The sequence below is a fragment of the Alexandromys fortis genome, unplaced genomic scaffold (genome assembly GCF_014885135.2).
Source record: "Alexandromys fortis isolate MF-2015 unplaced genomic scaffold, M_Fortis_MF-2015_v1.1 scaffold_65, whole genome shotgun sequence".
Taxonomy (NCBI): Eukaryota; Metazoa; Chordata; class Mammalia; order Rodentia; family Cricetidae; genus Alexandromys; species Alexandromys fortis.
Genome location: NW_026067986.1, coordinates 1153344 through 1180584, shown reverse-complemented (window position 1 = coordinate 1180584; position 27241 = coordinate 1153344). Strand labels below are relative to the sequence as shown.

The window sequence follows — 27241 nt, the reverse complement described above, 5'->3', positions numbered from 1 at the left end:
CCACCGCCGGTGCGAACCAGCGCAGGGTCGAAATCTCGCGAGAGCGTGCGGCAGGGGCGGGGGTGGCGCCTCTTCCTCCCCTGCTGCTCGCGTTAGTTCCGGTCGCAGATGAGACAGCGCCGCAGTCGCCGCCAGCTCGGGGGTTTCTGGCTCTTTTCTCTCCGCCTTAAATTCGGTGAGGCGAGCGCGGCGCAGGGCCGTGCGGGGAGCGGCGGAGGGCGCGGCGCGGGCCTGCGTAGGGCGGAGGCTGGGCGGCGGCGCGGTTCGGCGGGGCCCGGGGAGGCCTGGATTCGTGGCCGCCGCCGGGGCTAGCGGGAGGGCGAGGGGGCGAGCGAGGCCGCGGGGCGCCGGGGTGGCGGGCGCGCCCCGTGTGTGCGCCCCGGCTGGCCTGGGTAACAAAGCCACCGCGGCCTCTGTTGGGTGATGTAGGCGTGGGGGGGTTCGGCGGGCGGGGCGCAGCCGCCGCCACCACCGCCGCGGCCGCCGCCTCCGCCGCTGCTTTTTTTCGCGGGAGGGCGGGCGGATGTACGGGGCGGCGGGGGCCCCGGCGCGCAGCGCCTCGGCGCCTGTGGTCCGCTCGGCGCGGCGGCCACCACTGCAGGCGACGGGGTCAGTGGAGAAGGGGGTCCCCCTCGCCCCAACACGGAGCTTCCCCCCGGAGCCCCAGCCGGTCGAGGCCCTCCGAGGCGGGGAGGCACGTGCCCCGGGGAAGGAGGCGGCGGCTCGGCCGTAGCGTTTTGCGGTCGGCTCCGGTTTTGCAGCTTGGAGAAGGGTGCAAAGCTCCAGGCGCCACTTTGGAGTGCGGGGTGGTGCGGCCGTGGCCGTGATGGTCCGCAGAGTTCTGGTTACTTAAGAAAGAAGTGGGCGATCCGAAGGGAAGTGTGGGAGAGACTGAGCAATTAGGCTCGTGATAGGCGATCTGCCACCCTACAGGGTGACAGTGTCGTTCCACGACTTCGTTAAAGGGATGCTTCCACTGCACTGGCTCGGTTGCCCATGAACGGAAAGAAAGTGTGCACGGTTTGTTAGCTGTGGTTTTGACCTAAGGTTTGATATTTTGTTTTAGAAGTTAAAACAAAGATGGAACAGACGCTTTTTAAGGCCCTGTTTCTCTTTTCCTAGGGTGTCTTTTATGAATAATCAAAAGCAGCAAAAACCAACGCTATCAGGCCAGCGTTTTAAAACCAGAAAAAGAGGTAAATATTTACAAATCTTCCTTAAGCCTTCCTCCAGACATTTTGTATCTCGGTTTCCTCTCACAGTCAACTGCATGTTACTAAATATCAAGAAAGTAGCAGAAACGAGCTTCTAGTTGGCTGCTTGTAGAATAGGGTTCCCATAATTTTTTTTAAGTGTTTCATATTTTTCTTTTCTTTATTTTTTGTTTTGTTTTTCCAGACAGGGTTTCTCTGTGTTGCTTTGGAGCCAGTCCTGGAACTAGCTCTTGTAGACCAGGCTGGCCGTACAGAGATCCGAGTGCTGGGATTAAAGGCGTGTGCCACCACCGCCCTGCACGGGTTTCAGATTGTAGCTCAGGCTGGCCTTCAAATGCTGGCATTAAAGGCATGAGCTCCTGCTGGCAATCCAATTTGAGGATTGAAGTTAGGGCTCTGTTTAATCCCAGCACTTAGGGAGCAGAAGCAGGCGGATCTCTTGAGTTCAAGGCCAGCCTGAGCTACCTACTGAGTTCTAGAGCAGCCAGGGATAAACATAGAAACCCTGTTTCAAAAAACCTAATCAACCAAAGGAAAAGTTGAAGTGGTGTTCTTGGAAAACCCACATTGACTAGGCATGGCGGCACACATCTTTAATTCTGGCAGTGGAGAGGCCAGTAAATGGAGGTCTGTTTAGTGAGTTCTAGACCAGCTTGGGCTATGTGCTGAGACTCTGTCTCGGGAAAAAAATAAATAAATAAAACGAAGCCCACATTAACCTGTTGAATGGTTTGGAGGGAATTGAGACTGCACTGACTACTGGTCTTAGGCGCCTGGTTTTCATAGATAGTTTGGCATACACGTGACAGTATTTTTTTTGTACTCTTTATACTGTACCCCTGTGATAAAGCCAAAGTATATCTTGTTCTAGTCTTTGTAGGTATAGACGTTCACTGGATACAGTGAATGGTCTTTAAAGCAATTTGTCAATAATGAAGAGCAGTATGTATTCTCAGAGTTTGTAGATTCCCGGCTTCCTCCTAAAATAATTGATAGTAACAGATGACTTTTATTAGTAGTATCTGGGAGGTGACGCTTCCTTAAGGTCAGACAAAGATCATTCATACCTGGTGTGTTGTGGCATATGCCCATAAGACTGTGGCAGAAGTCACCATCAGTGACGAGCCTAGGATATAAAAGACCCTCTTTTAAGCCCTCCTCCTGCCTCCCCCCAAGAACAAAAGTAACAACAGCAAAAAAAAAAAAAAGGGGGGGGAGGGGATCTTTCATGGCCTCCTGGTTCAGGGTATCTGGGACCTAAGGGAGTTTTGAAGGCAGGGCTTTTAGTAAAATCAAGAAAAAATAATTTATTAGTATATAAAAAAAGTCAGCTATCTAGCCTCGGCTGGCAAATGTGAGAATTCAGATGCCATCGTCTGGCATAAATTGGCAAAGCAAGACATCCCAGGGCGGGGGTCGCATGTTAGTGGCAGGGTTAGAGGAGACTCACAGAAACTGAGTCACTTGTTTTGTAAGGGAATGTAGATATTGAAAATGGCTAATTTGGGCCTGGAAGAGCTGTCCCGGCAGTTAAGTGCACTGCTCTTGTAGAGTGTCTGGGTTTGATTGGTAGCTCATGTCCGCCTGTAAGGCCAGTTCCGGGATACAGAATCCACTCCTGGCCTCCTCACGCTCCAGGCACACATTTGCACGTAGGTGTTTATATTTAAAGGAAGAAAGTGGTTAGTTGCACAAATGCACGGGGTATAGTAGAAGTCAGGATTTCGTTCTGGGTGGTTTTGTTTTGAGGCAGGGTCTCCATGAAGCCCTGGTTGTCCTCAAGCTCACACATCCTTTTGCCTTTGTCTCCCAAGTGTTGGGGTTAAAGGTGCATGTCACCATGCCCAGCCCAACAATCAAGTGTTTTGACTTCAGGGCGCATAACTGCTCTAAACTACTAGCCAATGTAGTCTTTCAGTTGTGTAATTTCCCTTCCGGAAAGATTGACCTCTTAAGCTTATTACTAGGTTTAAAGCCAGATGAATAGTTAGATTGAAAAGAAAAGCCAAAGTGTTGTGGACACATAAAAGAAAAGGGAAAGGGCTGGAGAGATGGCTCAGCGGTTAAGAGCACTGGCTGCTCTTCCAGAGGACCCAGGTTCAATTCCCAGCCCCACATGGCAGCTCACAACTGTCTGTAACTCCATTTCAAGGGGATCTGACACCTTCACTCCAGTGCACATAAAGTTAAATTGTTAAAAGGGACTGGGGAGAGAGAACCACCAAAAACTTAGAGAGTAGTATAGTCATGCATACAGCTACATAGCAAAACCTTGTCTCAGAAAACAAAGCAGCCAGGCAGTGGTGGTGCATGCCTTTAATCTCTAGTAGAGATTTAATCTGAAGGTAGAGACAGGCAGATCTCTGAGTTTAGGACTAACCTGGTCTACATAGTGGGTTCTAGGGCGGCCAGGGCTACTAGAGACCCAGTCTGGGGAAAAACCAAAACAGAACTGGGGATGTAGTTTTGTAGAGTGCTTGTTTAGCATTTATAAGGCCCTAGAATCTACCCCAGAGCTTAAGATATGGAAGCTGAAGGATCTTAAATTGAAGGTCATAGTGAGTTTGAGGCCGTCCTGAAGCAAGTGAGATGCTGTCTCAGAAACAATCAGAAAGGGACTGAGAAGAAAACTGAGAAAAGTGCTTTCCACACAGCATGCAGACCTGCACTGCATCCCTGACCCACAGCATGCAGAACTGTACTGCATCCCTGACTACACAGCATGCAGACCTGCACTGCATTCCTGACCACACAGCATGCAGACCTGCACTGCATTCCTGACCCACAGCATGCAGACCTGCACTGCATCCCTGACCACGTAGCATGCAGACCTGCGCTGGATCACTGACCCACACAGCATGCAGACCTGTACTGGGTCCCTGACCCACATGAAAGTCTGTGACTTAGCATGGGTGAGGCAGAGACAGGAGGATCCTGCTGGCCAGCCAGTCTGGCTAAATCAATTTGTGAGCTCTAGGTCCAGCAAGAGACTGTCTTAATAAAAGAGAAACTGTCTTAATAAAATGGATACAAGTTAGGCGGATACTCTGTATCCCCCAGTAGAGCTGGGGCTGGGCTGTGGAGGTAGCTCAGTAGTATAGCAGGTACAAGACTGGATTCTGTACCCACTTCTCTAGCAGGTGGAACTACAAAGTTAGGCAGATAGAGGTAACCCTGTATGGGGGAGAAAGTAGGGCGGCTGGGTGGGCACTCGAGTGCGCACATTTTCAGAGGAATAAAGTCTACATGGTATAGAAAGGCTGTTGTTACAGGATCTCACTAGATAGAGCAGACTGGAACACAGACCACCTGCCTCTGCCTTTCCAGTGCTGGATTAAAGGCTTGTGCCTCCATGGCTGGTAGGGGTTAGTGCTCAGGAGAGCAGCCTGGTGGAAGTGGGAGCAGGAAGCCCTAGTACATTCAGCCTGCAGAAGTGGAGCGGCCCCCTGGTACTGGCCAGATGGATTGGCCTTGCAGAGGGGACACTGGGTGTGATTAATCTTTCTCCTATCAAGCTTACTTGTTTCAAGTCTTGGGATACTTACCTTTTCCAGCTATCAAGTTAAACGAAACTCAGTGATTTGGTTACCTAGCTTCATAAGGTACTGGCTGTGCTATCTGTGATAACTTTGTTCTCTCTGCAGATGAAAAAGAGAGGTTTGACCCTACTCAGTTTCAAGACTGCATTATTCAAGGCTTAAGTGAAACTGGTACTGACTTGGAAGCAGTAGCTAAGTTTCTTGATGCTTCCGGAGCAAAACTTGACTACCGCCGCTATGCAGAAACACTCTTCGACATTCTGGTGGCTGGCGGAATGCTGGGTAAGTGTCTGGGAGCTGTGGGTGTGACACATAGAGGTAATGGGAAAGCCAGAGAGGGTGGGATTGGATTCAATGTGTTCTGTTTCGTTTCTACCCCCTCTGGGCTGGGAGTTGGGAATTTTGAAATAGGGCTATTACTTATATATTTTATTTTATGTGCATTGGTGTTTTGCCTGCATGTTTTTCCATGTGAGGCGTCACATCCCCTGGAACCAAGTTACCGACAGTTGTGATCTGCCATTAAGGTACTGGGGAATTGAGCCCAGTGTACTTAACCACTGAGCAATCTCCAGCCCAGCCCCCAAACCCAAACCTATTAAAGTATTTACTAAAGGAATTTTCTGGTGTGTGCATGTGTGGAGGAGGAGGAGTCTTTTGAGATGCTTTTCCTGTGCACCCCTGGCTGATATGGTGGTCACTGTATAGGTTAGGATGCCCTCGGGTTGACCAGACTTTTCCTCTTTTTTAATCCCCTTTGTTTGGAGGCATGGCCTCATTTATGTAGCCCTACTGGCCTTGAACTTGATGCGTTGCTGAGGATTCTTATGTCCTCCAAGTACTAGGATTAGCGGCTTAGGCCACTACGAGCAAGAAACTTTTCAAAGATAGTAAAGAGAACAGTAAGGTGAACATCTGGCCTTTGATGCCGTTAACACAGTCTTGGTCTACACTGCAGATCGCACACACCCACTGGCTTTTATTTAAGATAAGGTTTCTCTTAGATGTAGCTCAGGCTACCCTTGAGCAGGAATTTCTCTCGTCTTAGCTTTCCTTCTTTATTTATTAGAATATGGAAAATGGGATTTTGAGCCAGTTATAGTGGTGTGTCAGTAATCCAGTTATTAGGAAGATCATGAGTTCTAGGCCAGCCTGGGCTAAGTGGCAAGATCCTTCCTTAAAGGTACAATTCAACCTCCTTGTTTAAAGTTTAAAGAGTTACTTTCTGTGTAGAAAGTTGAATATAATCAAAACCAGATCTGAACACTTCCACTTAGCCTGTTTGGCACTCTTAAATGGTTGATTTACTGAGTTTATTTCACCAAGCATTTTTACATTTATTTTGTATGTACATGTATCTGTGTGGGCAGGTGTAGTAGATATTAGGTTCCTGCAGGCTTGGTGGCAAGCACCTTTGCTCATCGAGTCTTTACTTGCTTTACTTTACATCTTGCTTAGTTGTTGTGCAAGTTATTTTATCTGTATCCACTGAGCCATCTGACTCTTTGAAACTGAATTCATCTTTGAGTGCTACTGTTTTATTTTACGTTGTTACTACTTTGTTTTACATTGGAAACCCTTCTTAGTATGTAAGGCTGACATGATCGCCCATGTAAGATGAAGGCCCTGCAATTCACTGTTGACTGTGTCTCAGCCCCAGGTGGTACACTGGCAGACGACATGATGCGCACAAATGTCTGCGTGTTCGCAGCACAAGAAGACCTCGAGACCATGCAAGCATTTGCTCAGGTGAGTGAGACTGTCCATCATAGCTGCCGTCTGTCTGGGGGTGTCCAAAGGATGATCTGCTTGGTGTGGGTAACAGGTATTAAGTTTTAAGGGTTTAGGTCTTGATAAAATATACTAGAGTAGAAACTTCAGAAGAATAAAATAGAAAAAAAAATTGAGACAATGTCTTAGTATGTAGCCTTTGCTAGCCTTAAACTCAGATCTGCCTTCCTCAGCAAACCCAGCCTTTGTTCTTTTCTCTCTTTTGGTGGAAAAATTATTATGGTGTGTGCCATTGAGTGCAGGTAGCCTTAGAGACCAGCGGCATCAGATGCTCTGAATCCATAGTAACAGGCGGTAGTGAGCTTGCCCGTGGTTAGTGCTGGGAACCACACTCTCCAGCCCCAGGTATGTTTCTCTGGAATTACCCTTTAAGAAAGGCGGTAAAGCGGCTTGGATAACGCATTCCTATACTCCCAGCACTTGAGAAGTTGAGGCAGGGGCTGGGAAGATGTCTCAGTGGTTAAGAGTACTACTGACTCTTCTAGAGGACCCGGGTTCAGTTTCTAGCACCCACATGGCAGCTCACAACTATCTCCCCATTCCAGGGGGCCCCGAACCCATGGCAAAACACCAATCCACATTAAAAAAGAAAAAAAAAAATTGAGGCAGAAGGAGGGGAATTTGAGTATACAGTGTGTTCAGCGCCAGCCTAGACAGCATAAACACCTGTTTGAGTCCCCTAGCCCACCTCCACAAGGAAGATGCTGACCTGGATGTGGGCATTTATGCCTGTGTTCCCAGACTCAGGAGACTGATAAAAAGCTAGGATGAACAGAAAGTCAGTTTTCTATTGAAGTTGCCATAGTGAGCCATTCTTTAGCCCGTCTTTGCGTTTTGAAGAAAAGAGATGAGTTCATTGATGCGGACTGGACTGGACTGGACTGGAGCTTATTTTGTGCCCAGCCTAGGCTTGAACTTCCGGAACCCCCGGGCCTCAGCCTTCCCAGTGCATTCAGAGTCATAGTTAAATCTCTGCTGCTTGTCAGCAGAGAACTTGATGTCTCTAGCCTGGAATTTGGTGTCTGTCTAGGGAAAATAGAACTGTATTTTATGATGTTACTGTTTAACATAAAGTGATAAGTTATTGGAGTGGTTTCAGGTGTTCTTAGTTTCAGTATGTGGTGAGATTGTCCAGTAGAGAGGCCTCTTTTTGGTTCTAGAAATGACTTTGATCTCTTCTAGGTTTTTAACAAGTTAATAAGGCGCTACAAATACCTGGAGAAAGGTTTTGAGGATGAAGTTAAAAAGGTACGAGAAGGAAGTTGGTACAGTGTGGCCTGTGCTTAGCATGTGCAAGACCAAGTTCAGTCTTCTAGCCCCGGATCAGAAAGGGAAAAGGACAGATGGGGAAATGTTCCAAGTCAGCCACATGTTGGGTGTAGTTTTAGATGTTTAAGTAGGCTATTATTGAAATACAATTTGGGGGAGTATATCTGTTAGTATGCGGAAATATTTGAAATTCACACATTGTCACGTAGTGTTTGAAACAAATGGCAGTTAAAAATCTAGGGATTAGCTGGGTGGTTGTGGCTCACGCCTTTAATCCCAGCTCTCGGGTGAGTCTGAGGACAGCCAGGGTTACCCAGAGGGAGACCCTATCTGAAAAAATACTAAAGCAAATCTAGGGATGTTTAGAAGCTGCAGGGTGAAGGACCAGGGCATAAGATCTAAAGAGATTGCTTGTATTTGGGTCCTAATGCCGATGTTTCATAATGAAGGCAGCAAGAAGTCTGGCAGAGTTGGTAGGCTCTGTTGTAGCTCTTCAGTGTTGATACAAACCCTGTAGGGCGAGTATGTGATGAGACCAGGACACACAATTAAGGAATTGCCCAGGACTAGGGTTAATGAGTTGTAACAGATCCAAACGTGAACGGGTGGGCCTCAGAGCTGGTGTAGTTTCTTTTACTGCTTCTAGCAGAATGCAGGACTTTCTAACCCTCACGTTTCCCTCTTACAGTTACTGCTCTTCCTGAAAGGGTTTTCAGAGTCGGAGAGGAACAAGCTCGCCATGTTGACTGGGGTTCTTCTGGCTAATGGGACCCTTAACGCATCCATTCTTAACAGCCTTTATAATGAGAATCTGGTTAAAGAAGGTATTAGCTCCTGAGCTGCTGTGAAAGCCTGCCTTCCTGTTGGTGTGTGTGTGAGGGTCTGTGAACAGTGTGTGCTTGGAGCTGGGGAGGGGACTCGCATGTTCCTTAGTTAAGATTTATTTTTATGTATGTGTGAGTTTATGTACACTACATGCATGCAGAAATCCTGGGTGACTAGAGGAGAATGTTGGGTTTCCAGGAACTAAAGTTACGGGTGGCTATAAACTGTGTAGGTGCTGGGATTCGAAGTCAGTGCTCCTAACCATTGAACGAACCAGCCATCTATCCAGTCCCTTTAAAAGAAAACGTTTTTAAGCGCTCCTTAGTGTGGGCACTTGCTTCATACCTTTGGCACCCAAGTTTGCGGTGTGTCTTTAGAGTCCAGGTTGAGCTTTCTCCCAGCTGAGCCTCGATCCCTCCCCTGCAGTCATTTTTTTCCTCCATACTTTAAATTTGCTGGGAATGTGGGGTCCCTTTAATTCTAAGAGTAGCACTGGCTAGCATGTTACTTCAGCTGAGGCGACAGAAAACGAGGCGTGGCGTGAAATGGTCACACTGGCGCAGGGGAGTGGAAGCTTCTTTCTTTTACAGGGGTTTCAGCAGCATTTGCTGTAAAGCTCTTCAAATCATGGATAAATGAAAAAGACATCAATGCAGTCGCTGCGAGTCTCCGGAAAGTCAGCATGGACAACAGACTGATGGAGCTGTTCCCTGCCAATAAGCAGAGCGTCGAGCACTTCACCAAGTATTTCACCGAGGCAGGCTTGAAGGAGCTGTCGGAGTATGTCCGTAACCAGCAAACCATCGGTGCGCGGAAGGAGCTCCAGAAAGAGCTCCAGGAGCAGATGTCCCGCGGGGATCCATTCAAGGACGTAAGCTACTCTGTGTAATGTATATATGTCTGTTGTCTGCATACGTGGCTGTCTGCCACGTGTGTGAGTGGGTCAGAGGAGGAGGCTTCATTCTCCTGGGACAGCAGCCAGCTCTTAACTGTTGAGCTATCCATCCAGCCCTCTTTAAGCCATCTTTCTATGGCTACATTTGAAGTTTTACTCATGACCCAGATTTTGTAATGATAAGCCAGGGGTAGACATTTTTCATTTGAAACAAGTTTTGTTGTGGTGGTTTGTACATTTATTTGGAGGGGTGGGCATTTGTACGCTGATTTCCCACCATGTGAGTCTGGGTAATTAATCTTGGGTTGTCAGGCTTGGTTGCAGGCACCTTATCTGTTTGCTGCGGCCTCTCACCTGCCCGAGTCAGTTCGTATATAAAAGAGTTTGAGCCCCAAGGTTCTGGCCCCGGCAATGGTTTCCTGTTTGTATGCGGTACAGGTAGAATTTGCTGCCGGTTTCGTGGAAAGGCTTTGTTTTCAGGCATGGGGTCCCAATAAAGCTCTGTCTGGCCTGGGACTTCTGTAGACTACCTTGGTCTCAAGCTCAGAGACCCACCTGCCTTGCCTCTACCTCAGTGCTGGGGTTAAAGGCACCACCACGCCTGGCTGTAAAGTTTTTAATTTTATTTTTTACGTGCATTAGTGTTTTGCCATGGATATTGGGTCCCCTGGAACTAGAGTTACAAATAGTTGTAAGCTGCCATGTGGGTGCTTGGAATTGAACCTGGGCCCTCTGGAAGAACAACCAGTGCTCTTAACTGCTGAGCCATTGCTCCAGCCCCTGAAAAGGCCTTTTAGTGCTTTTGTAAAATGTCTAAATTTGATGTGTAAAGTATGTTTATAATTTTTTGGATGATTTTGCAGATAATTTTGTATGTCAAGGAGGAGATGAAAAAAAATAACATCCCAGAGCCAGTTGTCATTGGGATCGTCTGGGCGAGTGTGATGAGCACCGTCGAGTGGAACAAAAAAGAGGAGCTTGTAGCAGAACAAGCCATCAAGCACTTGAAGGTACTGGGGTTGCTCCTTGGTAGAGCAAACTCGCACTTCAGGTAGTGGGTGGTGTGGACCATCAGTGGGTATTCATCCAAGGAGCTGGCTGTCAACATGTCGGTCATGACCTCTTTTAGGGGTGGGTCAAATGACCCTTTCAGTTATATAACAGTTCATAAAAGTAGCAAAGCTACAGTTGTAAAGTAGTAACAATTTTCTGGTGGATCCTACAAGGGAGGAACAAAGGATCTCAGCAGTAGGAAGGCTGAGATCTGGTGCTCTAAAGGATTCACCACATTGGTGATGCAGGGGGTGATCCACTGTGCGCAGACATTAGTGTTGACAGTGCTTTTTAAGGCTGACCTGACTTCATTTGGTTCATAAATTAAAAGTAATTTAAGCCTGTGATTTGGTGCTGCTGAGGGAGTCTACACGGGAAGGTCTGCTGGAGCCCACTCACCACACACACAGGTCAGTGTAGTCGGAACACGGGAAGGTCTGCTGGAGCACACTCACTCACACACAACTCAGTGTATTCTTCTGCTCTGCTATTTTTTAGTCCTGTGCACCAGTGAACTGATTATAATTCACTGTGGTTACGTTCTGTGTTGTAGCATTCTGTGATGGGTAACTACTGTAACGAGTGAGCCGTTTTTGTTTGTTTCTCAAAGCAATACAGCCCCCTGCTCGCTGCCTTTACCACGCAGGGTCAGTCTGAGCTGACCCTGTTGCTGAAGATTCAGGAGTACTGCTATGACAACATTCACTTCATGAAAGCCTTCCAGAAAATAGTGGTGCTTTTTTATAAAGGTAAGTCTTCAGTCTTGTAAAAGTTGTATTAAGTCCATGAATACTAGAAATAAGGAGTGTCTGGACATGAGCTTCCCGTAGTCACAAAGTAAAATAGTCATCTGTACTAAAATTGAAGGTTGTTGTTCTGTTTATGTTTGAGTTAGGCTATCACTGTTTTGTTGACTGGCCTGGAACTTAAAGGGAGATCCACCTGCCTCTGCCTCCCAAGTGTATTGCAGCAGAACTGGGTGGTTTTACTTGCTACATTGCTATTAGAACACTTGTGAGGCTTGTGGACAAGTTAAATAATGCAAGTGAAAATCTCTCCACCCCACCTGCCTTATCCCCACGGATAAGTGCCAAGCAGGCATTAGTACCTTAATGTACTTTGGTAGAATGATTGTGTTCCAAGTTCTACTATGTCGTTATTTGTAGCTGAAGTCCTGAGTGAAGAGCCCATTCTGAAGTGGTATAAAGATGCACACGTTGCAAAGGGGAAAAGTGTCTTCCTTGAGCAGATGAAGAAGTTTGTAGAATGGCTCAAAAATGCTGAAGAGGGTAAGTCATCCTCTGTAGATTGGTTGGAGCATTTGGTTTGTGTTGTCTTTTTAGACAAAACTTCATGGTGTAGCCCTGAATGGCTTTGAAGTTGTTGCTGTTCCCTTGCCTCTACCTCCCAGCGGCTAAGTTACAGGTATACACAGGTTTCTTTCCTCCCCTCGCCACTCTGTATCTGGGGAGGTTTCTGCTCTTTATACTACCCAGGGTTATCTCTTTCTGCCAAGAGGGAAATTAGACTTTAGCCATTGTAATATTCTTTAAAATTTTGTTGTATATTTTTCTTTTTTTTTTTTTTAATTTTATTATATTTGTATTTAGTGTATAAGTGTGGTTGCCACATGTGGGAACAAGTTTCTTTCTGCAGGGATCAGACTGGGGCTAGATCTTTCCATGGAGTCTTACACTAAATGGTAGAGACATAGAGATTTTTGAGCTGCATAAATATACACATGTTCTCAGTTGATGTTGGTCAAGTTCTTACATGACTGCGAGTTTTAAGTACTGGACGCTGGCCTCCTGAAATGATGTTGACTGTTTCGCTCTCTTCTAGAGTCTGAGTCTGAAGCTGAAGAAGGTGACTGAATTTTGAGACAACATCCTCAGTAAAGCAAACAGGAGTTGTAGATAAAATGTCATGTCTCATGTGTCCTGGTTCTTACATCTTCCTACCTCCCTATATCAAGCATGATATAAGGGCTTTCATGGCAATTTTTATTTTAACTTTTTATGGTTCCTGGAAACGGTGGGTTTGGTTTCTGAAGCCGTGTGTAAGGAGCTGCAGGGCTGTAGGGTTGAACCTGATGTCAGTTACCTTCTACCTCCTGTCTTTTCTACTGTAATGATGTGATGTAAGGCCTTCCGCAGTGAGCAGTTCACTTTATTCCCTGGGTTTTCTATAGAAAGTTTTTGAGATATGATTTGGTTAAAAATAATTTACAAAAAATTGTTTGCAAATTAAACTGTAAAAGTATCCGAAGTCTCAAAAGGCGATGATTTGTGTGATAATTTAGTATGTGCAGAGCCCTGTTTATCAGTAAAGATCCTGTAGACAGTTGAGTCCGTAACGTGAATCCTGAGTGTTTAGACCTTTGGTTCTATATGAGCATTTTATTGTCCTTTTAGCCCAGATGTTGTGTGCCATGGAGAGCAAACCTGAGTTTGAGAACTCACACATGGCAGAGGGAGGAAGAAGGCTGAGCTTTTTCCTACACATCTGTGTGTCCACTTGCATCTTTGCAGGTGGATAAAGTCCATGCTCTTCTCGCCAGCTTTCTGCTCAGGACACAGCTGAGTACTGTGTGAGGAAAGGGACCCAAAGGAAGCACTGGTCACTGGCCAGGATCTAAACAGGACTCCTCACCTGGAGCTAAGGGGAAAGGCGTCAACAGCTGTCTCCCATCTGACTGTATGGCCTGGCTTCCTTTGCTAGTCAAACACCTAGTAACACCCTAGTTGCCATTTTTTTAATTGCCATGAGCCAAATACTTTCTTTAAATGATTAATTCATTTATTTTAATGGCTGCCCTTTTCATTGCTTTTCTTTTTGCTATCCATCTGTAGCTGGTAGGGGGAAAGACTAAAGGTGAACATTTTGAGTTTTTTAATTGGTAAAAGAAAATAGACTAGAATAATGCCACCAGAGACTACGTGAAAATTGCCCATTTTTGAAGGTGCCATTCTTAGAAGCCAATAATTTGGTATTTAAAGCTTATCGAGAGAATACCATGTAACATAATTTGAAATAAAGGTATAGTAGCCTTGAGAACATTGTAGCAGAATCATTGATGGTGGGGTGAATTTGTAAAATGAATTAAGTTCCATGACAGGCATATGTATTCACTAGATTCCGTGTAGTCACCTGCTGTTCCTTTGTAATTTGTAGTCCTAAAAATTAATTTTTTTTAAATAAAGACCATCCTTACATTTAGGTTTTATAGACCAGTCTTTTTTTACCCCCCAACAAATCCCACTGATCCCTAATGGTATACTGTGTGCTTTGCTTTCCAATGTCTCCTGTGTAAGCATTAACAGTTCTTCCTGTCTCTCAGACTACAATGTAGCTGAAACTACATTGCCCTTTCTACACCCAGATCCTTGCATGTTACCGCTGTTCGAACGCACCTATTATATACTGTGTATAGTGAAAGAGTGTGGAGTCTTCCAGAACATTATGATCTTTGATCATAGATTTTTCCCTTCATACACAGTAGTGTTTACTTATCAACAAGCACATGGGTAAAGCAATTTCAGTGCCAACCTCTGGTCTCTAATATGTAATTCTAGTAGGTGTTGAAACTACTTTTAACCATGATGGGTAACTGTTGATTGACTTCCTAAGCTGGTGTCAGTTTCCTAGGCTTTCAGTGTCTTGGGATGCTGTACTGTGTACTTAGAACTGGAGTGTCACCTCGCTAGGACTGTTGTCCTTAGTCTTGTGAAACCTCCAGAGACCAATATGCCAGTGATGGTGTAAGGGGAAATGCATGTGACCAAGGGATTAACCACAGCTGTGTGCAAGCTTTTCATTATCAGAATCCCCAGACCCCTTCCCCATAGACCTCCCAATAAATTTTAATATACACTATGTGCCGTGTCTGTGCTTTATACATAAAATGTGTAAAAGTATTTTTTGTAGCCTCTAAGAACAAACTTACCAACCTAAAGTTGGTTAATGTTTCTTCACTGTAAAAAGCTTTTGTTTTTATATCAAGGTTGCTGGAGTAGCCCCCCCCCCCCACCTTCCCACTCCCTCCTCTGATACAGGGCCTATGAATCACCTAACTGATCTGTATCCTTGACCTTGGTGCTTTGTAAGGCTTTGCCCCTTGAAGCCAGATGAGGTGGGCACACGGGTAATCCTAGCAATGGAGAAAAAGCCAGTAGACTTGCTACAAGTCTTGAGTCTAGTCCTGGCTGGCCCGATCTCTGCCTCTTAATATGCATTTACCACACCCAGTATCATAGATTGGGGACTGAGGATCATTTCTACCACCCAAGAACCTGCCTGGGTGCCCCACACAAGTCCTGAGCATGATCCTTGTTCTAGTGCTTGCAAACCCCTCAAGGTAAGTCACATTTTTGTTTTTGTGTATCTATGTAGATCAAACAAACTCAGGTTGTTGAACTATAAAAACGTCTTTATGCACTGTGTCTGGCTAAATTTTCAATTTTTCCCCTCAAGGTAGCTCTGGAGCCTGTCCTGGAACTCACTTGGTTGACCAGAATAGCTTCAAACTCACTCATGGAGATTCATCCTCCTGTCTCTGCCTGGGATTAAAAGCATGCGTCACTAGCCTTGCCTCAATTAAAAATAAAGAACCAACACACCCAAACCAAAAAATAAATGACCACAGAGAACTGAGGCCATATCCCACACACATGAAGCCCAGATAAGCACCACCTCACAGTCTACCTCCATGTGCACAGAATGAAGATTTTTTTAAACAAAAAACTGCTTTACTACAGAAACCTATGTTGTATTTCCAGACTCTAGCTGCAGAAGCCAAGCAATGGTGGTGCACTTGAGAGGTAGGCAGGTGGATCTGAGATCCAAGGCAAGCCTGGTATACAGAGTGAGTTCTAGGTCAGCCTTAGTCACACAAGAAACCCTGTGTGTGTGGTGGTGGGGACAACACCCCAAAACAAAATGACTACAGAAAGACAGCACACCAAACTGTACGGACTTTTATAAATTCATAAACACAAAGTTTATTCCAAATTAGTCATTCTATGCTGAAAGATGCTTGTTTGGCTTGGCCATGTACTTAATAAATCATACAAACAATAAAAACACTAAGAAATGTACAAAGCTATACAAATAACTTAGGATATTTACAACTGGACTGATGCAGTCTGTAAGGTCTCTCTCAGAGCACTCTGACACTATGTTTGTTTCCTAAGGGGGTGAAAGAAAGGGTGCTTTAAGGCTTCCCTTAAAGTAATCCTCTTGGCTGGGTCATACTCCAACATTTTCCCAATGAGGTCAAAGAGAAGCTCATGTTCCGCATCCTGAGATAGCATAAACTCCTGAAACAGAAAACATTCTTACCATCTGCTGCACACAAAAATCAGAATCATGGGTTACTAGCCTCCTCCTCTAAACCATTATTAAAATGTTTCTAGAAGAAAGGGGGCTGAGATAAGCCAAGCACAGCAATGCACAGCTGTAAACCTGAACTACACATTAATAGAATAGCAAGACCCTGTCTCAGAAACCAAAACTAAGTCAGCAGGAGACTATGAGGGCCTGGGTTCAATCTCTACACCCCCAAAGTGGGGTCAAAGTGGGCACATGCAAGCCCTGGTTACCTTAAGACCATCCAAGCTTACCTTCAGAGGTTTACAGCGCCGTGAAACATATCTGCCAGCAGAACTGTGTTCATCCCAATCTAATCGATCATGATGGAAATATTTACGTTTCCTGAAACAGTTAAACATTCACATTACTGTGTTACTATTTTTTTTCGAGCCTAAAAAGATATGAAGTAGCATCAACTACTAAATATTTCCAGGTTAAATCCTTTGAGAGATTTAAGACATTGGCCAAGCAACAGAAATGCTAAATTATTCACCATCAATAATGTGATATGCTATTTAACTGAAAAAATTTTTAAACAGTGGTATTAAAGATGCTATGACTCAAGTAACACATACCTGGTTTTCTGTATCATGTGCTTTGGCAGTGGGCCAAGAATCCTTTCCATCATTGCTAAATGTTCCCTGCTATCGTGAGTCTACAATAGAAACACTTGTTAACCAATAATTGATATAAACCACACCCACTCTAGTCCCAACTACTCAGAGTCACAAAGAAGAGTCAGCAAAATGGCAGAACAAAACAGTGTCAAAGCCTGAAGTTGCCAGTGGTCGTCCCTATAGCTGGTGACAACTACTTAAAATATTTGTAATACTGCCTAAGACAAATTACACAATTCTAATTTTTTGTGCTTTTTAAGTAGTAAGAAAAAAACCTATTGTGTAAATGTATTCTTTGAATTAAAGTAGCTATTTTACACAAACAGGCACTTTTTAAATGCAAAGCCACTAAAACACATCATTGCCACTCACCGGAAAAACTGTAAATCCAAGATAATACTCAATAAGGATACATCCTATACTCCAGACATCACATGGCTGAGACCACCCTAGGGCTGTAAGCAAAGCACAGTGTCAGAGGAGAAAACCTCCACATTTCTGAAAGACGTTTCTGAATATAGTGTGACGCCCTGCCCTCAAGGTGTAAGGTGCTGAATTTCATGTTGCACTGACTTTGTTCACAACACCCCAAAGAGCACTACACTAGACCAGTGCCCCTGCCTTAGTTTGGTGCATGGCAGACAATCAGTCAGGCTCTGGACATAGTTGACCGGGATTATATATACACATCACACCTGGGTTCTGAGCCAATTCTAAGATGCACAATTAACAAAATATTAACAATCGTTTTTAAAGGCTAAGCCACATGCTAGCTCCATAGCTGGTAAGTTGAGACTTCAAGGTTTTTGTTTTTGAAACAGGGTCTCAGTATGTGGCCCAGGCTGGTTTCTAACTCAAGAGAACTACCAGCCTCTGATTAAAGGTGTGTCCCACCATGCCTAGCTATTTGAAGACACTTAACATTTTTTCCTTTCAGTTTTTGGAGACTAAACTATTGGAGTTTCCCAATAGTTACAGAGCCTGTCCTGGAACTCCTTGAACTCATGAAAATCCACCTGCCTCTCGTACAAAGTGCTGGATTAAAGGCGTGTATGATCACCGCCCGGCTTAACATAATTTCTAATGCTGTTTTTCTATTTTGATAATCCTGGGTATTAGCAGGTTAGACAAGAGCTGTACCACAGAGCTACATTCTCTAGTCTGGACCTTAAACTGAATGTTGGCTACAATAAAGCAGGGTGGGCTGTTAAAGCATAACAAGCACTGACCTAAAATAACTTCGGGTGCTCGGTAGTGTCTTGTGGATACCAACGTACTGTGATGCTCATCATCATACGTTGCACTTCCAAAGTCCACAACTTTAATATCTGGATTTATGACGGTGCGTTCATCACGTTTCTGCAAACCGTAAGTGACAAATGAAAACAAACCATCAAAACAAAGCATTTACAAGCACCACGGAGATGTTACAAGGACTACAACAATGTTAGGACTACAACAATATTACAAGCACCACCACAACAATGTTACAAGAACAACGATGTTACAAGCTCCATAACGGTGTTACAAGGACTTACCATTTTTGGATTATAAGCCTCCGTGTAGTCAGACTGCACAAATAAGATGTTTTCAGGCTTTAAGTCTGTGTGAGTCAATTTATTACTGTGCAAAACTGGAAAGAAGCACAGAGTCACTATAGTCTCAAAAACATGAAACTACAAGCCTGACATCATAAATTATGCGTATAATCTTAGTACTCAAAAGTTGAGGGCATAAAAATCCCAAATCTTAGTGACAAGGCCTCTCTATATAGCCCTGGCTTTCCTAAAACTCACTTTGTAGACCAGTCTGACATTGACCTCGGGTATTCACCTGTTTTTTGAGTCCTGTGCTCAAAGATGTACACCACCCCATCTGGCTGAGACTGTAATAAACTGGGCAGTCTGGTAAAAATGTACCTGTACTGGTGAACTTCAAGACCTGGGTTCAATTCTCAGCACCCATATCAAGGAGATCTGATACCCTAGGACTGGGATTATCCACAGTCATGTGTGTTCTGCACACACGAAAATAACAAAAAAATAAATAAATAAAATCTAAACCCCAAAACTCTGGTGTCTTCCTATGTACTGTAAGACAATCTCAGTTTGTAAGAAAATTCACCAGAGGTGTGGGGAAATACACGCCTGATGAGTTATTTCACCATGCATGTTTTATCTATCCACAACACTCAGGGCAGGATCCTGGACCTGAGGTTGTACAATGAGACTGAAACCCATCATTCCCTAACTCCAGTGATACTGGATGTGGTCGTAGCATATTCTTGTAATTTCAGCACTAGGACAGAGCAAAGGCTAGCTGTGTTGGGACTAGCCTCTCAGTAAGAAGTAGTCAGCTGAGAATGATGGCTACCGTCTATAATCTCAGCACTTAAAAAGGTCAGGTCAATGGCAACGGAGTTCAAAACTATGTAATGAGAAACTGTCTCAAACAGGTGTTCAGGCATGGTAGGGGAGTCTAATGATGTGGAAATTTGTTGCATTTAAAATTTCCAGAGCTCACACTAAATCAGTCTTAAATATACTTTCTTTTTGTTGACACGGTTTTTTTTTTGTTTGTTTGATTTTTTGAGACAGGGTTTCTCTGTGACTTTGGAGCCTGTCCTGGAACTAGCTCTTGTAGACCAGGCTGGTCTTGAACCAGAGATCCATCTGCCTCTGCCTCCCGAGTGCTGGGATTAAAGGCGTGCGCCATCATCGCCTGGCTTGTTGACAGGGTTTTAATGCAGTACTCCAGGTTGACCTCAAATCAGATACAAAGTCATAAATAGCCTTTGATTCTGATATTTTTGCCACCCACCAAGGTAAATTACAGGCATAACCACCATATTCAGTTTACACAGCGCCAGAGCAAACCCTAAACCTTGGACATGGCAAGCAAGCACTCTATCGACTCATCACACTCCCGACCTTCTCTGGAGATGGAACTAAGGATGCCTGCCGGCTTAAGTCACACCCCAGACCACACATTATATCGCTATCTATACGGTCAGGATGTACATTAAATCTTTTTTTGTTTCAAGACAGGGTTTCTCTGTGTAGCCCTAGCTGTCCTTCAACTCTGTAGAGCAGGCTGGCCTCAAACTGAGAAGACCCACCTGTCTCTGCTTCCAAATGTTGGGATTAAAGGTTTACCATCACATCACCACTGGGCTTTTTTGAAGATTTTTGTTTGTTTTTTCAAGACAGGGTTTCTCTGTGCACCTTTGGAACCTATCCTAAACTGGTCTACAGACTCACAGAGATCTACCCTCCTCTCCCTGCCTCCTGAGAACTGGAATTAAAGGTGTGAGCCACCACCCATCTTGAACAGGTTCTTAATAAGCTATCTTTTAACCATCACCCCACCCCACAAATCCATATCTATTCTCAGACTAAATGGTTAAATCCCTCGCTAGAGCTCATCTTTTAGTCTTCTGTGGTGATGGGGACAGAACTTCAAAAGGCCTCATTTCTGTGCTGAACTGTAGCCTCCATCCCCACTAGGTTCTCTTTTTAAAGATACAAATTAATCTGACATTAGTTTCACACTAAGGTTTGGAAGGCATGTCAAGAACTTACAATTAACAGATCTGCAGATCTGATATGCCATCTTCCTAATGTGATCCATTCGAAATGGCAGAAAACCATTTTCCTTAATGAAGTCATAAGTACTGAGACCCAGAAGTTCAAACACAATGCAAATGTGACCACGATGCTCAAACCACTCCAACATCTGGACACAGCGGCTATAAACACATTTAAAAAACAAGAACCTCAATAGAGCTTTCAATTCAAGTCTACCTGAGATTATTTCCCAAGTTTTTATTTGATACTTACAAAGTGCTGTGGGGATCTGTTGTATTTAAGTGTTCCAGAACTTGTATTTCTGATCGAGCAGCTTCACAGTATCTATCCACATTTTTAACTATTTTTACTGCTACATGCCTACCTCCCCTGTTAGAAAGAATAAATTCCAAGTTAAAAAGGTGATAATCCAAGCTAGGTTTTTAATCCCAAGCACTGTGGAGACAGAGGCAGGAGGATCTCTAAGTTTGAGACCAGCCTGGCCTATAGAGTTCCAAGAAAACCAGGGATACATAGAGAGGCCCTGTTTCAAAAAGAAAAAAGCAGATGCTGCAATTCAAAGTTAAGCAACAAAATAATCTTTCACTGTACCAGAATCAGTAATCTCACCATTTTCTAAATAAGAAAGACTTTAATTATATCACTACAGGCTTATCCTTTGTTCCTTCAATTAAGGAATATAGATTCTTTAATTGGTATGTATATATGTGTGTGTATATATATATGACAATACTATTTAGTTGGCTTTGTTTAAAAAATGTAAGAGACCAGGTAAAGACCTTTGACCCCAGCACTTTGAATTCCAGGCCTGCACAGTAAGACCCAGTCTCAAAAATCTAAACAAAGGGAAATTATCTTTACCTATGAATTTCCTACAGCCTAAGTCAAAAGACCCAAGCTAAAAAGCCTGTATGGGTATCAGCTAAACTGATTTTCTCTACAGAAGAACCCCAAGGTTCTGAAACTTACGCTTTATGATCGATGCACTCCACTACTTTCCCAAAGGCTCCTTCACCTAGGGTATCAACAACCTCATCTAAAAAAGAGAAATACATCTCACTCATAACAAGAAGGGGAAACAATGTACTTAAAAGCTATCAGTGCAGATTATTCTAGGAGATGCTACAAATTTCCTCATCTTTAATTACTTATCATCCAACACCATCCAAAAACATACAACTAGTCTTACAATTGATTTCATTCTCAGGCTAATTGCATTAACTTGATTTACTGCTCTGGAATTTCTGTACAACAAATATTATAAAAACTCTAAAGAAAGTAAAGACATAAGCCCCTCCCACCAAAAGAAATGAAAATAAAGCAAAGCAAAACAAAACAGAAAGAAAAGATTTCCAAAACCCTAAAATCTTAATCTATACATATAGATTATGTTATCTGAAAAGTGAATAAGTGTTGAAAAACATTCTATACATCTTGCACTTAGTACGTCTCCACTCTGACAGATCAGGTGACCCTCCTCATCATCCTCTACACTCCTCGATCTTTTCCTTCGGTGACTCTTCTGGAAACGTCAAGTGGGCGGCACCAAGATCATCCAGCCAATCAATATACCCGAGTGAATTCAGGGCAGAATACGAAATTCATTCAGCGGGGAGATATTCAGGCATTCAGATAAGCACCAGGCCACGAACAGTTGGCAGGAGCAATTTCAAATTCAGTCCCCAGAAATTCACAGGGCACAGTTTATGTTACAGAAGAAAAACATGGCAAGGAACAGATTTTCAGATAAGATACTCAATATGGTAAGGCAACAAAACACAAACACAATTGTTTTTTTAAAAATACTTATCTGTAGCATTCACTGAAACATAATTTTAGGTTTCTAGTGTCCTTATTTCTACATAACTGTAGGATGTAGTATTTATTTGTAGCACACTGTGGCCAAATTAAAGTTCCCTCTCTAAAATAGGTATTAAAGCAGTAAACCACAGTGCTAATTTTGGGAGGGAAAAAAGATTTGGCATGTAACATTATAGCATTAAAATGTCATCTGCTATGATTTTCAAATACAAGAAACTAAGTTCAAATCTGTAGTTCACTTAATGAGAAAAAGATTACAAAACAGGTTAAATAAGTCAACTAACCCTCACACAAGTACCTAACTAATTAATTCTTTATAATAAACTAACTGAACTCATCAAAATAAAACTTTTTAAAATAGCATTAAGAAAATATTTTTTAAATAATTTTTAAGTCATCCCCTCCACTAATGAAATGGCAATTAGTAACTAAGGAGTCGTCAACAAGTCTATTACTACAGAACTAAATACTCTTTTCGTGAATTCCCTATGCAGTGCACAAATCCTAAAAGAACACTCCTGGCACACTGGAATTGTGATGTGATCAATCTTAACTTTTCTCAACACAAATCTGCTTCCTGTCTGTGGGAAATAAAACCTCCAGAAGGTTAAAAAGTGTGCATACCCCATGTGAGCGTCGATGTGAAGAGCTGTGGTGGATCCTGTGTTTACTTTTGTAGCTGCTCCGTCCACTTCTACCAGAGGACTTGCTACTATGGTTCTGATACCGGCTTTCGTGCTCTCCATAGTAATAGCCCGGCTCACAGCCCATATAGTCGTTCCTGTACTCTTCAACGTAGCGCCGGCTATGATATGTTCTCTCGTTTATGGATCTGCTCCCCAGATAATAGCTACAAGAGAAAATTGCTTTATACACCAAAACAAAACACACAAAACCCAACACCGATTTCCAAGTTCTCTGCAGCATAGGGGACTGACCTCAAGGCCTTTGCCCAAGCTAAGTATTCTACCACTCATCTCTGACCCTGCAACTGAGTGACCGCAGTTATGTGGTCCCCAGGCTTCACGCACAGCGGGCAAGCCATCTACACCTGAGTTACATTACTAGCTGCTTTTCAAGACAGGGTCTCTGTGTGGTCCTGAGATCTCCTGCTTCCGCCTCTGAGATTAAAGGCGTGTGCCACCACTGTTCAGATAAAAAAAAAAAAAAGGATTTCCTTAATGTGCAGATATAATTTTGATCACATGCATCCGCCTCTCTGTACAGGTATTGCCCAGGAGTGTAGGAGAGGGCACTGGTCCCGAGGAGCCAGAGTTACAGGTTATACTGAGTGTGCCTGAAGAGCTGGGACCCAACTGTCTTCTGCAAGCGCCGCCAGTACTCTGACCCGCTGCCCCTCTTACCCATCGGTTGTTCTGGAGTGATCGTATCTGCATCGCTTATGCTCCCGACCACTGCTGTGTGATCTCCTTCTCTTATGGCTGCTGCTGTTCCAGGCTCCATAATCGCAATCTCTCTCATCCCAGGCATGATAGTAAGTTCTCTGTAGATGTCTCATCTACACAAGACAAATGGTTCTAATGAAATCGATTTCTGCGATGTTCACTAGTAAAAGCTTCCTTTGCAAACTCATGCTAGTTTTGTTTTTTCTTTTCTTCCCCAAATAATCTCCCTCTAGTGGTCCTGGAACTAAGTAAACCACGCTGGCCTTGACCTCAGATCTGCCTGCCCCTCCCTATGCAGTGCTAGGATTAAAGGCCTAGCATGCCCAGCGCTGCTGGCCTTTTGTTGTCAATTATTTGAAATCATAAAAATTACTACACTGGGGCTGGAGAGATGGCTCAGTGGTTAAGGGCATTGCTTGCTCTTCCAAAGGTCCTGAGTTCAATTCCCAGCAACCACATGGTGGCTCACAACCATCTGTAAAGAGGTCTGGCGCCCTCTTCTGGCCTTTAGGCACATACACAGACAATATTGTATACATAATAAATAAATATTTTTAAAAAATTACTGCACTGTCTCAGATTCTGGAATCTGAATTTTGTCCTCACATTTTCTACCTCGTTCTCACCGTGCCCAAATTTATAAAAGTAGAAAAAAAGGTTTCTAAATAGCCCAGGTAAGATTTTTACCACTACCCTTCCAGAAGGTTCACACAATTCAATCTCCCCAAAGCACCCGGAACTAACCCTAACTTTTATCTGTTTAGATGTGTTTGTTACAGCTCAAAACTGCCGTTCCACAGGTGACTTCATTTTTAATGCTCCTTCAAGTAAATCTCCACCGTTAGCAGAGGGAGACAGGGAAAAAATATGGAGACGTGGTGGGGGGAAAGCCCGAGAAGGAAAATATGTATGCCGAACTGCCTTGCCTTTCGTGCTGAGCCAGCAAACTTCAAGCTTCACTAATAAATACAACCAATTTGCCGACAGGGCAGCCATGACGATGACGGGAATGAAAATTGTTTACTGAGGATAAGATGATTCACACTCGTAGGGCGCCCCCTCCCGTTTCCTAAAGGTAAACAATGCCCCTTCCGAGTACGTTTTACAACTTTCGTTTACCAAGAAAAAAAATATTTTAACCTTTAACACTGCTACAAAGTACACCCTCTGTGGCCTGTCGAAATAAGGATTTCACAATCTCTGGAGCCGCCTAAATCCTAAACTCGTCTTTACGAGCCCTGCGCCTGCGCTTTCTGCACCAGCAAAACTGGATTCTTTAGTTTTCTTCCCCGAGGCCGGCTTTCGCCTTGGGGGACTCTCTAAGCTGTCCCCCACAGCGCCCACACCGGCCTGCGGGGCCCGCCTGGGCCCCAGAGACAGAAAATCGGCCCCGAAACCGGGTTTCCGAGAGCGAGCGGCGCGGAGGCCGCGCCCCGGCGACGCCATTCCGCGCGGAGCGAGCGCGGCCCGGGCGCCTCCGCCATCTTAGGCGCGGCCGCTGCCGCCGGGGGCCCTGGTTCCGCCCTCGCTCGGGACGCCCCGGCGGGGGCACCGTCCCCGCCACAGGGCAGGTCCGGAGGCGAGGGCTCGGCGGGGCTGAGCGGAGGGAGCTGCCGCCGGGAAAGGGGGAGCCGGCGCCGGGAAAGGGGGAGCCGGCCCAGCACCGCGACGCCCAGCGCGGTCCTCGGAGCGCACGGCGGGGCAGCGTACGCTCGGACCCCGCGGCTTACCTTTCCGCAGGGACGCCGACCGCGGTGAAGAATTCGCAAGGCGACGGCGGGAAAGGCGAAGGCGACAGACACAACTACGACGACGAACTCCAGGCACAAAATGGAGCTGACTGCCGCGGCGCAGGCTTCTTCTTCAAGACGCGGATGACGCGGAAGGGCGGGGCCTGCGTGCGCCCCGAGTGCGCAGGCGCGGGCCAGCGGGGGGGGGGGGCACCGCGGAGTCAGAGGCGCTCTCTCTAAGGCTTCCTCTGAGAATCCCTTCCCACAGTGCAATCAAGGTGATGGTCTCCTCAGCTCACAGAAAAACCTGATCTGACTCTGCAAACATCGCACTGCAGAGGGCGAGGGAAGCAAGGTCAGAAGGAGCACGCGCGCCCTGATTGCAACCGTTTAAATGTTTTTTTTTTTTTTTTCGAGCCAGGGTTAGTTTCTGTCATTTTTTTTATTAGATTCTGCAGCTGTTTGGTCTGCATTTCCTGCCTACTGCGGTGACATTTACCTTCTCAGATCTCTGATGGAGTTTATGACCAGGCTGGTGGGAGTTTTGTCGATTTAACAGCAGCAACCAAAGCTTCAGCTATGTCTTGTAAGACCCCAACTCAAAAAGCTTGCTTGCAACTGCTTTAAGCATATGCCCTAGGTGGATGACAATCAGCAGTGGAAAAGTACAAAACTTGCAAAACAGCCCTAACTGCCACTTGCACCCTGACCACAGTACCCTGTCCCACCGGCCTGCCAGGAAACACCTGGTGGTGAGCTGAGCTAGGCTGGGGTGAGCTGAGCTGAGCTGGGGTGACCTGGACACAAGGGACAGGGATTGGAGACTTTCCAGGACAGGGTTTTGTTTTTTTTTTTAAAGATTTATTTTATTTATTATGTATACAGTGTTCTGTCTGTATGCTTGCTGGCCAGAAGAGGGCACCAGATCTCACTACAGATGGCTATGAGCCACCATGTGGTTGCTGGGAAATGAACTCAGGACCTTTGGAAGAGGAGGCAATGCTCTTAACCTCTGAGCCATCTCTCCAGCCCCAATCAGCATTTTTTTTTTTAAGTTTTTGAGACAGGGTTTCTCCGTAGCTTTTTGGTTTCTGTCCTGGAACTAGCTCTTGTAGACCAGGCTGGCCTCGAACTCAGAGATCCGCCTGCCTCTGCCTCCTGAGTGCTGAGATTAAAGGTATGCGCCACCACCACCCGGCCCCAATCAGCATTTTATTAAACAAGTACAAGAAACAAATGTTTCCAGGGTAAAACTGATGTTAGTTATTCAAACAGAACCAGATGAGAATACTTCACAGATGTGCATGGGGGAGGTGGCTGGATGGGAGGCCATATGCTGTTAAATGAAACTAAGATTATGTGATGGCTAACATTATATTTTAAGTTTAAATTTCTGTGTTTAAGAGGCCTGTTTTTTGTTTTTTTTTTTTTGTTTTTCTTTTGGCTTTTTAGGGGCCTACCTCCCAGCTCCCAAATAAATCACACATGGAGGCTTATTCTTAGTTATGAATGTCCAGCCTTAAAAAAATAAGGCATTGCTTTGTATTTAAACACTGATAACAGCAGTGGTACAGAATATGCTCACGACTGGGAGTGAACACTATGGCCCCATGACAGATGTCATCACTGTAAACACCAGAAGGATAAAGGCCAATGGGCATGTCCCAGTGACGAACTTGCCAAGTGTCTGTCCGGGCCTGCGGTAGCTACTGAGCAAATGGGTTGGCGTGGATAGTTATGTCCTTGATGTGCACGTCATTGAGAGGTCTGTATGTCTTCTCGTTCACTGGTAACTTCTCCAGCTCATCCAAGGTCTCCAGACCATCTATGACCCTGGAAGAGGAGCAATGTGCTATGAGAACTGTCCTCAGCTTGAACAGAGTGTCTGCAGCAACTGCAGTCTCCAGAGGGGAGTGCTCCACTCAGTGAGTGTCTGCAGCAACTGCAGTCTCCAGAGGGGAGTGCTCCACTCAGTGAGACACAGTGTCTGCAGCAACTGCAGTCTCCATGGGGCAGTGCTCCACTCAGTGAGACACAGTGTCTGCAGCAACTGCAGTCTCCAGAGGGGAGTGCTCCACTCAGTGAGTGTCTGCAGCAACTGCAGTCTCCAGAGGGGAGTGCTCC

At 45.0% G+C, this 27241-nt stretch overlaps 3 protein-coding genes across 5 annotated transcripts in view; 1 reads left to right on the top strand and 2 right to left on the bottom strand.

Annotated features, from left to right (window-relative positions):
- Window positions 1-26: 26 nt before the first annotated feature.
- On the top strand, window positions 27-13805 carry Bzw1 (basic leucine zipper and W2 domains 1). Of its 2 annotated transcripts, XM_050159143.1 has the most exons (11): window positions 27-175; window positions 1123-1196; window positions 4859-5035; window positions 6408-6502; window positions 7727-7792; window positions 8502-8637; window positions 9229-9509; window positions 10397-10543; window positions 11197-11335; window positions 11753-11875; window positions 12429-13805. In XM_050159143.1, the coding sequence occupies exons 2-11, from the start codon at window positions 1133-1135 to the stop codon at window positions 12458-12460; spliced, it is 1260 nt and encodes a 419-aa protein (XP_050015100.1). In that variant the 5' UTR covers window positions 27-175; window positions 1123-1132; the 3' UTR covers window positions 12461-13805. The 2 variants fall into 2 exon arrangements, with proteins under 2 accessions (XP_050015100.1, XP_050015101.1); XM_050159144.1 differs by lacking the exons at window positions 27-175; window positions 1123-1196; window positions 6408-6502 and having other exon boundaries at window positions 4958-5041.
- A 1753-nt stretch (window positions 13806-15558) lies between these two features.
- Clk1 (CDC like kinase 1) lies at window positions 15559-25278 on the bottom strand. Of its 2 annotated transcripts, XM_050159140.1 has the most exons (13): window positions 25118-25278; window positions 23346-23500; window positions 22606-22831; window positions 21592-21682; window positions 21130-21196; window positions 20413-20529; window positions 20155-20321; window positions 18112-18206; window positions 17803-17932; window positions 16946-17028; window positions 16532-16611; window positions 16208-16298; window positions 15559-15904 (listed from the first exon to the last, which is right to left on the bottom strand). In XM_050159140.1, the coding sequence occupies exons 2-13, from the start codon at window positions 23498-23500 to the stop codon at window positions 15761-15763; spliced, it is 1446 nt and encodes a 481-aa protein (XP_050015097.1). In that variant the 5' UTR covers window positions 25118-25278; the 3' UTR covers window positions 15559-15760. The 2 variants fall into 2 exon arrangements, with proteins under 2 accessions (XP_050015097.1, XP_050015098.1); XM_050159141.1 differs by lacking the exons at window positions 21592-21682; window positions 23346-23500; window positions 25118-25278 and having other exon boundaries at window positions 22606-22750.
- Window positions 25279-25401: 123 nt separating this feature from the next.
- Ppil3 (peptidylprolyl isomerase like 3) overlaps window positions 25402-27241 on the bottom strand; it is a 17591-nt gene continuing 15751 nt past the window's right edge. The window contains exon 8 of the mRNA XM_050159160.1: window positions 25402-27038. Within this exon, the coding sequence (XP_050015117.1) occupies window positions 26824-27038 (215 nt within the window). The 3' untranslated portion in view covers window positions 25402-26823. The remainder of the gene's footprint in view (window positions 27039-27241) is intronic.

Coding starts and splice junctions, on each gene's coding strand:
- Bzw1 (XM_050159143.1), top strand. CDS start 1,133: ATGAATAATCAAAAGCAGCAAAAACCAACGCTATCAGGCCAGCGTTTT. Junction 5,036..6,407: donor GGTGGCTGGCGGAATGCTGG/GTAAGTGTCTGG, acceptor ACTGTGTCTCAG/CCCCAGGTGGTACACTGGCA. Junction 7,793..8,501: donor TTGAGGATGAAGTTAAAAAG/GTACGAGAAGGA, acceptor TCCCTCTTACAG/TTACTGCTCTTCCTGAAAGG.
- Clk1 (XM_050159140.1), bottom strand. CDS start 23,500: ATGAGACATCTACAGAGAACTTACTATCATGCCTGGGATGAGAGAGAT. Junction 21,683..22,605: donor CACATCGACGCTCACATGGG/GTATGCACACTT, acceptor TGACGTTTCCAG/AAGAGTCACCGAAGGAAAAG. Junction 21,197..21,591: donor AGACGTACTAAGTGCAAGAT/GTATAGAATGTT, acceptor TCTCTTTTTTAG/ATGAGGTTGTTGATACCCTA.